We start from the raw sequence: 13,868 nt of genomic DNA on the forward strand, positions 1-13,868 counted from the left end.
CAGGTTATAGGTGACGTGGTGAATGTTGAAGGTAAGGATGTAGCTACAGCTTAATGAACAGTTCTTACTTTAACTACACCATCTACAGTAACCATAACTACAGTTTGCTTTGTGCCTTCACATAATATTTACACATATTTTTCTCCTTTCCTTTGAAACTGCTTGATACCTCTTGTTCTATTATTACCTGCATTTCATTGTAAGGAGGAAGATTACACGCGTTATAGAGAAGTGTCTTGAGTAACACTTGAAGTGTTGCTAAAACAGTCCACTCATAAACGTGAAACAGGACCACTGTGTATTTGTTTTCATATGTCACATGTGTGATTCAACAAATTCGACGTTAGCGTCTCCGTTTTTACTGCGTCACCATTTTAATCATGTTAATCTTACCAAACACAAACACATCGTTCAGATCCTGTAACTGTTTCTCTGAATACACGTTTTATCGATATATAACGACGACATTTGTTTCCAACTATACGAATTTTGTGAGACTTTTCTGCCCGACTTCGTGATCTGTGCAGAGCGCTGCAGCCACAGACACGGGGACACGGACACGGGGACACGGACACGGGGACAGGGCATGACGAGGAGGAAGTCCACGAGCACAGAGTTACGTATGTTTTAAAAACGCGGACACATTTTCTACACATTATCGTTGTGTAGCGTCTGTCTGGCACGACACGCTGCAGTTCCTGTGATCTGTTTTTCCAGATGACATCGGAAACTGGTTATTTTCGGGGACAGGCTTACTTCAAAATCTTTTCCCTTTATTATTTGTAGATGGTTTTTTAAAATTGGGCCATGTTGTTTAAGTAAAGCACTTTTTACGTGTTATTTAATTATCATTTCAGGACAGACAGAAATAACATCAAACTGGGGACTGCGGCAGTAATGGATCTATTCAAGCAACAGAAAGTGGAAGATTTCTATGAAATTGGTGAAGAGCTTGGCAGGTACAGACGCGCACGGCTTTTGCATCTGCTTTAAATGTAGTTTAATGAGTAACAGCGGCTAGTTTAATGTAAATCAGAATGCAGATAGTGAGACGGATGGATTGAGAACAACAGCATATTAACTACAAACTCAACCACCAACCAGAACACCAACTACTTCAACGTGTATTCCTGTGTTCATTTAACTGCTCATCACTGGTAATCCTGGTGTAGGAAATATAAGGCATGTTTGCAGAGTAGACACCTACACAAAATACACTGGGATCTTTTTCAAACTTGACTTACATTTACTCTTCCACAGAGTTATTTCTGAGCTCTAACGGTATGGAAATGACACTGGGTCATTAACTGCACCAGTGAAAAGTCTTTTATTTGTCTTTGGCTGCACACAGCTTCCTTTTTAGCTGATGATTGCTGACACACACTCTCTAAATATCAGGTGGTTTCTAAAAGCGATCCGCTCTATTTCTGAGAGAAGTGAGAAACAAAGTTGCATGTTTGGCTTTGCTTTTGTTGCTGTGTGTTGTGTGAGAGAGACAAATGTCATGCACATCAAACTGCTTTTTAAAGGACTTGTTTATATTTAGCAGAGGTTATATTTGCTCTTAGCCTGGCTGCAGGAAGTGGAGTGTCAGCTTACAAACCATTGAAGTGAACCAGGAAAAAATAGATGCATCTGCATGGTCATATAAGTGAATTTGAATGTTAAATACTGTACATGACCTGTGGTGTAACTGTGCAGTTTGTTGTTGTTGTTGTTTGTGTTGTCATTTTCAATATAGATAAGGAAATTTGTGGGGTGCATTCTAGTTAGTAAAGTGTCAAACAGTCAAACTAATAACTAAATTACTCATTGGTCTATTTTAAAATAACTCTAATTTTCCACAGTCAATAAAACGACCTACAAATGTTGTAGTTTGCTTAAACTTTGCAGTGCGCCAGACTTTGCCAAATATTTATGACAGTTATGTGCAGTCAATAGGACTGCACCCTTGTTTCCATCTAACCTGCAGATATGTTCATGGTTCTGTGTGGTAGTTAGGAAGTGATTTTTTCAATGATCTTCATTTGATTGTGTGATTTCCTCTCTGTGTTTGAGTGGGCAGTTTGCCATTGTGAAGCAATGTCGAGAGAAAACTACAGGTTTGGAATTTGCTGCTAAGTTTATCAAAAAGCGGCAGAGCATGGCCAGCTCTCGTGGAGTCCGGCGAGACGAAATAGAGCGAGAGGTAAACATCCTCCAGCAGATTCAGCACCCCAACATCGTCATGCTGCACGACGTCTATGAGAACCGCACTGATGTGGTGCTTATCCTGGAGCTGTGAGTAGCTGATTATAACTACTATAATTACTCAAAGATTATTGAGTAATCCCAATTAGCTTCTCTAAAATACAGTACAGTGGAAAATCTTCATGTATATTCTATATTTTGCCAGGCAGATGGGAAATGGGTGCACAAATCATTGAAATGTGCAAATATGCATGAAAATACAGGCATGCATAATATAGCAAACTCTGAGTTGGTGGTAACAAGTGTGAAAGTCAATATGTGAAATGAGTTTTCATGAACAGAATAGGAAGGTCATTTCAACACTATTTATTGGATATTGGCTTTGGTTTGTTCTGTCCTCTGTCAAGATCATCCCGCAGTGCTTCAGTAATGTTAAGGTACCGTGTCTGCAGAGCCCATTTCTTATGAGGCTGCAGAAGGATCAACTGAAGGATCATAAGACAGTTTTTTGCTGGATTTTTCTGAAGGACGTAACTTTCAGATACGGCTCGTCTGCTGTATATAGTTTTTTAAGCCCAATATTTCTTCTTTTCTGCTCTACTTGTCCAATTTTCTCAAATTTTTTTTTAAGAAAAGTGTTGTGAAAAAGCATTTGACACCTTCTTGATTTCTTTTTATCGTGTCTGCTAAAGTTCCATGTTTTAGATCAATATTAGACAAGGATAACTGGAGTCAATGTAAAACAGTTTCTAAATTGTGTTTTCATTTATTAATGGAAAATAACTACCATTACCTAAGTACCTACCTAAAACTTGGTTGATTGTATTAATTTTGTCCCACTCTTGGGAACATGCAAGTCCAGACTTTAACTAACATCCACAAACGGACAATCAGACGTTCTCCTTCAGGATTTTTTGGTATAGAGTAGAATTCATGGCTCCATTACTGATAACAGGTTGTCTGGATCCTGAAGCATCGAAGCAGCCCCAGTACATCACACTACCACCACCACGTTTGCTGATACCCTTATATGACTTGCTGTTTTAGTTTTATGTGAGATGTAACAGGATGCAAACCTTACAAAAAGTAAAACATCTGTCTTTTTAGTCCATAGAACATGTTCCTCCTAAGTTTTTAGGGTCATCAAGATGTTTCTTGGCAAATGAGATGAGCCTTTGTGCTCTTTTTTGTCAGTAATGGTTTTCACCTTGGAAATCTACCTTTTTTCCCCATTTCTTGTTACTGAATCATGAACACTGATCATAGGTGAGGCGAGTAAGTCCTGCTGTTCTTTAGATGTGGTTGTGATGTTGAAACATGTCCTTATAATATATGTTGCCTAGAGGGGACTACTGAAATTAAATTGGTACTGTATAAGTGAAAGCAAGGCTATCAAAATAAAACAGGAAGTAACACACACTGAGACCCAGACTAAAACATGTGAACTTGATAAAGGGGCTGGAGAAAGACAGGGAGACATGACTGACTGGGAAGAAAAAAGGATGAAACACAGAGAGACTATTGACAGGAAGAGAAACTCAGGGACCAGAACTGGAGACATTAACTAGCCATGGCAGGGAAACCAGGAACCTGCAGAGACAGGACATGGAGAAACCAGACAGACACAGGGACATGACCGGGGAGAAAAAAGGCTACAAAACATGGAGAAAAAAAAATCTTTAAAAAGAAATCATTTGATATATGAAGCTATACACCATATTATATATTTTAGATATTAAGTATATACACTAGATTGCCAAAAGTATTCACTCACCCATCCATGTAATTGAATTCAGGTGTTTCTGTCACTTCCGTGGCCACAGATGCACAGAATCAAGCACCTCAGAATGCAGACTGCTTCTATAGAGAACAAGTCGCTCTCAGGAGCTCAGTGAGTTCCAGCGTCCGACTGTGATAGCACTGCTCTTGCCCAGTCATAACATTTTCTGGCTACCAAATATTCACAATTTTAAATGTGTGGGAAAAGTTTGGAGATGGTCCTTTCTGTTCTAATATGACCTGACAGAAGAGCGGCGACTGCAAGACAGGCCTACTCGTCCAGCATCAGTGGACGGATAGGCCTGCTCACTGAATGTGTGAAAGGTTGTCGGACAGTATGTTCCTGAAGCTATTCAGTGGGAAATGAAGGAGAAACGTATAAAAAGAGATAAACCGGCATTTTTTACAGTGATTTTTTAACCCTTTCAGAGTCTCTGGTGGTGAGCTGTTTGATTTCCTGGCCCAGAAGGAGTCTCTGAGTGAGGAGGAGGCTACTCAGTTCATCAAGCAAATCCTTGAGGGGGTGAACTACCTTCACGCCAGAAAGATAGCCCACTTTGATCTTAAGGTTTGTCCAAACAAGATATATCACAGTCTCTTTTTTCACCACAGATAAGATGTTTGTGGTGGTGGGGTGTGGTTTGAGACTCAGCTGCCAGGGAGCAGCGGTGCAGTGGGTTCAGGGGGCAGTGCCAGGGGAGGCTTTCTGGCACAGTTGTCAAGGGTAATCGTATTAGATGTCTCCTATATGTAGTGATCCAAACCACCCAATAACCGCCAAAGGCCTCTATACTACTTGTACAAGCTTTCAGACCCAGAGCTCTTACAGGAACGAGCCCAAAATAAACAGGACAAAGGGATCAATATCAGCCAGGCGCTGTGTGACTCTTCTATTACTCCCATTTTCAGCATTTTGGCTAACTCCCTCTGAACAATTTGCCTTTTATGTTCAGGAACCCTGTAGGGCCGTGAACGCACCGTCACGCCAGGCTGCGTTTCAAAACGATGCTCAATGAGAGACGTTCTGCCAGGCAGGGGGGGGAACACGTCCGCAAAGCGCTGTTGCCCGCTCTCTGGGCGTGTCAGATGGTCATCACAATGGAGCGAGGTGGGAATGATGGACTTTTGCTCTCAGGTCCAACACGTACTGAATCTCATTCTTTGCAGGGCTCGGACCTACGGAGCCCCGCAGGGGACATGGGAGAAAAAAAAAATTAGGGAGAAAAAAAAATTAGGGAGAAAAAAAAATTAAGGCAGACTTTTGCGAGATCTCGCAAAACAAACTCGGGATCTCGCAAAAGTTGAATTCCAACAATGGCAGCAGCTACTTAGTTGTAATATTACTCTTTCTGGGTCACAAAATACACTTTTAAGATAGTTTGAGGCATGAATGTAGTTGTGTAAACGTCAGATACCTGCTCGGTTTACAAGACATCACATATTTGCAAAAGTGCTCCGACGTTTTTGGAGATCTGACACCCACTAGCTCGAAGCTAACGGGAGGTCGAGACCTACTACAGCCGGGAGGAACACCGCTTTCCCGGCACATCGTGCCTCGACCTCCCGGTCGGCTTCGAGCTGGCGGCCTCCGAAGAATGCGGCTAAAACTTTTGCGAGATCCCGAGTTTGTTTTGCGAGATCTCGCAAAAGTCCGTCTTAATTTTTTTTTTCTCCCTAATTTTTTTTTTCTCCCTAATTTTTTTTTCTCCCATGTCCCCTGCGGGGCTCCGTACGGACCTTCCTCCCAGCTTTCTTTAATCAGGTCGAGCACCCCATGTGGCTTCTGGCGGAACAGCAGCTCAAAGGGAGAAAATCCTGTGGAGGCCTGGTGGACCTCGGCAACTGCAAATAACTGAGGGTCTAACCAGCGATCCCAATTGCATTCATCTTCGTGAATGAACTTACAAATCATGGACTTCAAAGTCTTATTCAGCCACTCCATCAGCCCGTCAGTCTGAGGGTGGTAGACGCTGATCCGAACAGATTTAATGCCCAACAATTTGGACAGTTCCCGCAGTGTGCGAGACATGAATGACGTGCCCTGCTCAGTCAATATTTTTTTCAGGATACTGACTCGGGAGATGACCTGAAACAGTGCCTGTGCCCCACGCTTTGTAGAGATGTCATGCAGTGGCACTGCTTCCGGGTATCCCATTGCATAATCCACCAGAACTAATACAAAGCGATAGCCACGTGCACTCTGGTGAAATGGCCCGATGAGAACCATGCCAATGCGCTCAAACAGAACCTCCACTAGTGGGAGTGGGCGCAAAGGCGCTTTTTGAATGGCTGGCTGGTTAACAAGCTGGCATTCTGGGCAGGATGCGCACCAGCGGTGAACATCCACCCAGATGCCCGACCAATAAAACCAGGCCATTATTTGCTCCAGAGTTTTGTCACATCCCATATGCCCTGCCATGGGGTTATAATGAGCCGCCTGGAAAATCATTTCCCAGCGGCCTTGTGGCACCAACAACTGGCTGTGTGTCTCCTCCGTGCGAGTGTCACGACTCACTCAATATAACCTGTCTTTTAATAACACGAACATGAAGTGCGGGTAGGTCCGCACGGCTTCAGGGTGCACCACGTGGCCATCAATCTCAATCACTTGGTCAAAGGCTGAGCGCAGAGTGTCATCAAGAGAATGCTCCAGTGGGAAATCTCCTGTGGGGGTAATTTCCAGGTGGCGGGGGGTGGCGCGTCCTCCCTTGCTTTTGCGGCCAGGTGATCCTCCACCAGTGTGACCGCCACGTCCACGTCCACTTAGCTGTCTCGCCGGCAGCGGATGATCCTCCCCAGTCAGCCTGCAGGTGCGGAACCGCCGGCGATGATCTTCTTGGGTGAGGCCCATCTGCTCAAACACGGCCTGGCTCATGTCAGCGACGCAGCTCTGTGAGGTCGGTAGTAGGCTCAGGGCTGCCGTTTGCAACTCCTCCGACAGTATTGGAATCAGGGGGTCTACTGTGCTTGTGGCCACTGGCACGCCTCCGCTGTTGCATGGAATGCCTCCAAAAAAACCTGAGGATCATCACCGTCCCCCATCCTTTGCATCACTACTGACAGAGGCAGGGGCCTCGACGGTGCAGGAGCCCCAACTAGCTGCTCAAGGACCCTGGTCTGCTGGTCTGAGTGCTCCTGCAGCTTAATCAGACGCTCCCGCTGGGCCACCGCCTGATCTTGACACATCGTTGCCAATTCAACCAGCATCTGTGCCAACAACTGTGCAGGCTGGGTAGGTAGCGCATCGTGCGGGTCAGACATCCCACTCCTGGGTTTCGGTACCACTTGTAAAAGTACACGACGCACACGATGATCGTGCTCACTATAATTGCGTTTTATTGAAAGTTGTGAAGTCAGGGAACACAGTCGTTCCAGTCCAGCTCTCTCCGTCCCCGCTCAACTTTGCCTTCACTATATAGAGAAACAGAAAGAGACACTGTCATCAGTCAGTCACCACCACCTGTGGCTCACCTGCCTCCCGGTACCACCCCCTTGAGCTCACTGCACCACTCCTCCCCTGCAGCTGAGCCAGGGACAACACCTCCGAAACATATGTCATTGCTGTAGATCCTAGTGGTCTGGATCAATGTTCGCTCCTGGCATAGAGCTTGAAGTTATCCATGTGGTTAACATTAGCTCCATTCTGCAGTCTGTATCCATTGCCATTTTTGCTAACGATCTGGCTGAGGGGTTTAGGCCTATGCAGAACAGCCAGGGAGATACTGCATCTCCTTGGTCAATCCCACACTTGATGGCGACTTGTGAGAGTTGACTTCTAGTGTGTTGCATTGGGTTCATGATGAAGGCTCTTAGGGTTCTGTTGAATTACAGGCTTTCTTGTTGTCAATCCAGGTGTTTCACTGGTTTGTCAGTTTGGTCTTATAGTCTCAAGTCTTCCAGTAGTTAATGTTGTACCCATTCCTTCCTGCTCATGTATTGATCAATGTGCCATCTTAGCTGCTGTGATAACTGACAGGAGCTTCCATGTTGTGCTGAGGCAGGTTATTAGCCAGTAGTTTCATGGATCGAGTCCCTTCTGAGGGGTCATGATGAACAAAGCCAACTTACAAAAACAGTTGCCTCAAGGTGTTTTATATTGTAAGGTAAATAATACAAAGAAAACGGAAAAACCCCAACAATCATATGACCCCTTATGAGCAAGCGCTTTGGCGACAGTGAGAAGGAAAAACTCCATTTTAACAGGAAGAAACCTCCGGCAGAACCAGGCTCAGGGAGGGGCGGGGCCATCTGCCGCAACCAGTTGGGGTGAGGGGATCAAGACAATGCAAAGTGTGGATGAGAACCATTGCATTTAAAAATAATTAAATGCAAAGTGGAACCACGCAACGTGGTGTATAAACAGATAATGAGTGAAAAAGTATGTTTGAAGAAGAAACACTCAATGCATCATGGGAATCCCCAGCAGTCTAGACCTATTGCATCATAGCTAAGGGAGGGATTCAGAAAGGTCACATGGTCCAGCGTTAATTATATGCTGTACCAAAAAGGAAAGTGTTAAGCCTAATCTTAAATGTGGAATGGGTGTCTGTCTCCCAAATCCAAACTGGAAGCTGGTTCCACAGTTGAGGGGCCCGAAAGCTGAAGGCTCTGCCTCCCATTCTACTTTTAACTAGTCTAGAATCCAAAAGTAGGCCCAGAGTCTGAGAGCAAATTGCTCTAATGGGGTGACTAGATCATTAAGATAAGATGAGGCCTGATTTTTTGTATGTGGAAAATGACTCCAAGATTCCTCAGTATTGCTGGAAGCTGAAGTAATGCCATCCAGATGCCATATTTCTTAGATATTTAGTGCAACAACCTCAGTTTTATCTGAATTTAGAAGCAGAAAATTCGAGGTCATTCAGGACGTTGTGTCTTTAAGACATTCCTGCAGTTACAAAGCTGCTTTTGTATTTCTAAACAGAATCTAACAATCTAAGTCAACAAAACAATCAATTTTTTAAACTCTGTATCTTATCTTATCTTAAAACTGTATTGGTGATGCAGCGTTTCAGACACGTACCTGGTGCTCTCCTGGAAGAAGCATCGCTCCGTACGGTTTGAACTAGGATGGGTGTGGGATAAGTTAGAGACCAAAGTAAAGAAAACAGAGAACAACTGAAGAAGTGAAAAGAATAAAGAGTGTGAAACAGTTAACACATTTCTTTGCTTCAAACATCAGTATGTGTTATTTCAAACACTGTAAAAGAAAAAAAGAATAAGACCAGGTGTGTCCAAAATGATTGACTGGTCTTCATATGTAGCAACACATCTGAATGTGCTAAGTGAAAAAAACAAAACATTGTAACAACATTTTTCTGACATTTAGAAACAATCACTTATCTGACAATGTATCCCATGTACTAATCAATAAAATGATTTATTTCACTCGTAGTTGAAAACTTGTTCGTAGACCAAAATGCCACTGAGCATATAGTAAATAAAGTAAATTCATGAATTAAGCTGTGCATAGAAACATGATGGGTCCATTTTTCACTGCTTTCCACAAATGATTTTTCCCTTTTTTAATTTTTCTTCCCTTTTTGTATCAAAAAATCAACTCACATGTTTTAGAACCTCCTAATGTGAAGTGTTCAAAGTTGCTTAGTACATGTTCTTGTCTTCTGCAGCCTGAAAACATAATGCTTTTGGATAAGAACACACCCTTGCCAAGAATAAAACTGATTGATTTTGGTCTTGCCCATAAGATTGAAGCTGGAGTTGAGTTCAAGAACATCTTTGGAACTCCTGAGTTTGTAGGTAAGATTATTATTTATAAACTGGGGTAGCAAAGAGCTCATATTCCTTCACTGTTGGTAAATGGACTGGTTCTTATATAGTGCTTTTCTGCTCTACCTGGGGACTCCTATTGCTTTGTACAACACCTCATTCACACCAGAACTTTTTTCTTTTTCGATTAGTAGATGTCCGAGCTCTATCTCCGGAGCTACAGTCACCCAATCTTTTTCATTCCATTTTTAAAATCTTTACATCACTTGCCAATCTGTCTAAGATTTAATTTTTGAAGTCATCTCAGGAAATTAAACTGATTCTGACCTCTCAGCTGTTATGAAGTCAATAACTACATCCCAAAACTCTGGAAAAGGCAGCCTGAAGATTTAGGGGATGTCGATCTAGCCACTTAATCACAACTCTCAGCTTTGCTTAAACGATCAGAAAATAATCTGGACAAAGACGAAGGTAAACAAAAATAATCAAAAAATATCCACAAAATAATAGAAATAAGAAGAGCTAGAAAGAAAAGCATTGTTTACTGCCAGCAGTTCTACAATGCAATGGACATTTTAAAGGAGTTTGGTCCCAGTTATCCAGTTAGCAATCTGGTTTTGAACTGTCATGTCTTTAAAAATAGAAACGCATTAAAGGGTTTGCAATATTAGATCTAAATACAAGGAAATGTTTACCTTTCTGTTTTATGTGCATATTTATTTATTTTTGTATTGGTTGCCTGTAAAGCTCCAGAGATTGTCAACTATGAGCCCCTTGGATTGGAAGCAGACATGTGGAGCATTGGTGTCATCACTTACATCCTGCAAGTTAACCTCGCCCAATATTAATGTGGCATCTCCTACAATATCATATACATAGTAATGCAGCAGTATAATAAACTGCACTTTTTTATTGTTTTATTCCAGGCTGAGTGGTGCCTCTCCTTTCCTGGGGGACACAAAACAGGACACACTGGGGAACATTTCAGCCATAAATTATGAGTTTGATGAAGAGTTCTTCTGTCACACCAGTAAGCTGGCCAAGAACTTCATCAGCCAGCTACTCGAGAAGGATAAGAAGTAAGAGCTCAGGGATAGCTTAGTGAAGGATACTTGTGCCACAGCAGGAGAGTAAAACGCACATTAATTCTGGAGAGCTCATTATAGTCACATCACCACTTTTACATAATGAAAGTTAGCAAGATTTTTTTTTGTCTCACAGGAAAAGATTAACAATTCAAGATGCCCTCAATCACCCATGGATCAAGGTAATGCTTCTGTTGAAGCCATCTCAGTTCGCAGAGCAATGCATGGCTATCAGAGAGCTTTATAGAGAAATGATGCCTCAGAAACCACTTAGGGCTCTTCGCTTTTTAAAAACTTCACTGGTATAAATTCAGAAATTTACAGAGAAACAGGAGACTCGAGCATGAAAAACTGAAATCTCTCATTTAGGAAAATATTCAGACTTAACGTAGAGTTGCTCTGAAATGACCTGATCAAGGAGACTTTACGCAATTCACACTGCACATTAGGACAAAAACTGAATCGTGAAGTCCAAGAGCTCTTTGTAGATAAAACAAAACATTGTGACTACGTCCACACCAGCCCGGATAAATTTGAAAACTGCGTTTTCTTCTGAAAACTATCCACACTAGCGTTTTCAGTTGTTTTCACAGAGTTGTGCATCCACTAGTGATGTGTCAGTCACGAACAAAATGGCTCTTAGAGCCGGATCTTTGACGTGAACGACGCTTTGCGCTGAGCAGAGGGGGGAGGGGCGGTAGTTACACTGGCAGTAGCACAGGAACAGAGCGAATCAACCACGAATGTGGTTGTTGATCAATGGTCATGAGAATTTGCATAATTAAGATTAAGGAACTGACCTCCCAGCCCATTGTTCCCTCACTGGGCTGGTTTCAGTCATTGTGCAAATGTCCTGTTTATAAGATTGAAACCTGCAGTCAGCTGAGACTGAAGACGTCACCTGGATGAGTGACGAAACGTTTCTCCCACAAAACGCTGCGTCCAGATGAACAGAATCAACTTTTGGAGATAAGAGATTCTCAGAAACTAAAGAAATCATAAAACCCAAAATCAACAACAAAATTCCTTCCCCATAACGCCGGGTCCAAACCCCAGGGATCCTAACAAGGATTCACAAGCAGCCACGGAAATCCTGAACAGGGACGAGGAAAACCAAGTCACTGTCCAACAGGAACGGTTATTGAAAGTTTCCATGAAAAGCTATTAATTTTTGTTTTATCTACTTGGTGTCCTCTCTCTGGGAATAATTAGGTAACAGGATTCATCCGTCCACAAAACTGTCAGTTCTCCAGTTATTTTTAAGCCTCTGAAATTTTTAAAGAAATATTTTTATTGTAAAGAATCAAAATTACCCCCCCCCCCCCCCAAAAAAAACAAAAACAAACTGTAATTGTCCCACATTTGCAGACCTAATTGTTTGTTCCCAGTCCTTTCAGCGCCTGCTGCAGTTATCTCCTGCAGTTTTCTTAAAAACCTGAGCATGCTATCCTTTCTTTTCACATTTTTATTATGCTATCTCTCAAACTTTTGATGTTGACTTAATGTTTAATTCTTTGAATAAAAAACATGTTGACAGTGTTTTTGAAAGGTTCTTTATAAATAAAGTCACTACTATTTATAATAATAATAACTTGGATTTGTAGAGCACCTTTCAAGAATCCCAAGATTCTTCTTTAAAACAGTTAATCTCTCTCTGTGTTTGAAATTGTTTAGTCCAATGAGAACAAGGAAGAGAATAAAGCCAGGGGGCCAAAGAAAAGTGAGCAGCGCCAGTTGAAGACCAAGCGCCTGAGGGAGTACACTATCAAGTCCCACTCAAGCATGCCACCCAACAACACCTACGTGAACTTTGAGCGCTTTGCCCAGGTTGTGGAGGACATTGACCAGATGGAGAGCTCGTTCATTAGCCTGGCCGCAGCCCACGACTCTCTGCAGGAAAATATAGACGCCATGGTCTCTATTTATAATGAAAAGGAAGCCTGCTACAAGGAGGAGAATGAAGCCATGCGTCACGAGCTCTCGCAAATCCGCTACGAGTTCCGTAAGGTGGAGGCCTTGAAGAGGAGCCTGCAGGATGACATCCAAGCCTTCAGCTGCAGCCTCGGTGCCATCAGCAACCGCTTCCAGGAGAGACAGAGCCGGTTTGATGCCCTGGCCCTGGAACTAAGCAACGAGGTGAAGTGGGTGCAGGATGTCATGGGGTCATTTCATACAGATGAAGGTAGAAGATACCCCAACTGCAGCTTCTCCTCAGCTTTCAACAACGTGAATGAAACTCTGAAAGAGCTTTTAAACCGTTCCTGTGAAGGAGAACTGCTCTCTGGGATCAACTTGGACTTTAGTGAAACTGGACAACAAAAATGATTTAAAATACTAAATCACATAGAAAACATTTAAAAGCAGCTAGCAGGAGTGTGCTGCAGCATGCCCAAATATTTGTTACACAAAGCTATACACTGTTTGTTTTATACGTAAATAACAGATTGCATACTTCCATACTGAAACTTTTTTTCATATGAACAAAATCTTCTGTTCTAAAATACTATTAAATGTTAAGCAAAGACTTCGCTGTAACAATCAACATTCATTTATTGTGTTCTATGTTGGAGAGATTTAAAAAAAAAAAAAGCCTTTTCTACTTATTTCTCATTAAGTCTAAAAGAAAGATTTACTAATTTGCTATTCTGCATTAATACACTGCCTGGCCAAAAAAAGTCACCACCAAATTAAAAGGTCACACACTCTAATATTTTGTTGGTCGCCCTCCAGCTTTGGCGCATTCACTGTGGCATTGTTTAGTAAGCTTCTGCAATGTCAGAGGATTTATTTCCATCCAGTGTTGCATTCATTCACCAAGATCTTGAATTGATGATGGTGGAGTCTGACCACTGTGCAAAATGTCTGTGAAGGTTCTCAGTCATCCAGGTCATCGTAGTCAAAGGAGCTTGCAAAGAAAAGCGTCTGGACTTCTTTAAGTTGCTTGAAGACGTTTCACCTCTCATCCAAGAAGCTTCTTCAGTTCTGGGGTCAAATGGTGGAGAGTCCCAGATATAAACCTAGTGGGAGTTTCCCCCCACAGAGGGACAAAAGAACCCCCTGATGATCCTCTAATCGCCTGAGCCA

At 42.5% G+C, this 13,868-nt stretch overlaps 1 protein-coding gene across 4 annotated transcripts; it reads left to right on the top strand.

The window, feature by feature from the left end:
• Positions 1-353: 353 nt before the first annotated feature.
• On the top strand, positions 354-13,308 carry dapk2a (death-associated protein kinase 2a). 4 transcript variants are annotated; one of them, XM_004568663.4, is made up of 9 exons: positions 354-733; positions 858-959; positions 2,059-2,280; positions 4,399-4,537; positions 9,600-9,729; positions 10,447-10,522; positions 10,626-10,778; positions 10,921-10,966; positions 12,459-13,308. In XM_004568663.4, exons 2-9 carry the CDS (start codon positions 898-900, stop codon positions 13,107-13,109), a joined length of 1,479 nt encoding a protein of 492 aa, XP_004568720.1. In that variant the 5' UTR covers positions 354-733; positions 858-897; the 3' UTR covers positions 13,110-13,308. The 4 variants fall into 4 exon arrangements, with proteins under 4 accessions (XP_004568720.1, XP_004568719.1, XP_004568718.1 ...); XM_004568662.4 differs by having other exon boundaries at positions 354-620; XM_004568661.4 differs by having other exon boundaries at positions 354-615.
• The last annotated feature ends 560 nt before the right edge of the window (positions 13,309-13,868 follow it).

Source organism: Maylandia zebra, linkage group LG1, assembly GCF_041146795.1.
Source record: "Maylandia zebra isolate NMK-2024a linkage group LG1, Mzebra_GT3a, whole genome shotgun sequence".
Classification (NCBI taxonomy): Eukaryota; Metazoa; Chordata; class Actinopteri; order Cichliformes; family Cichlidae; genus Maylandia; species Maylandia zebra.

Excerpts from the sequence above, each read along its gene's own strand:
- dapk2a (XM_004568661.4), top strand. The coding sequence starts at position 587 with ATGACGAGGAGGAAGTCCACGAGCACAGA. Across the intron at positions 616-857 it reads AGGAAGTCCACGAGCACAGA|GACAGACAGAAATAACATCA; the intron begins GTTACGTATGTT and ends TTATCATTTCAG. Across the intron at positions 9,730-10,446 it reads TGGAACTCCTGAGTTTGTAG|CTCCAGAGATTGTCAACTAT; the intron begins GTAAGATTATTA and ends TTGCCTGTAAAG.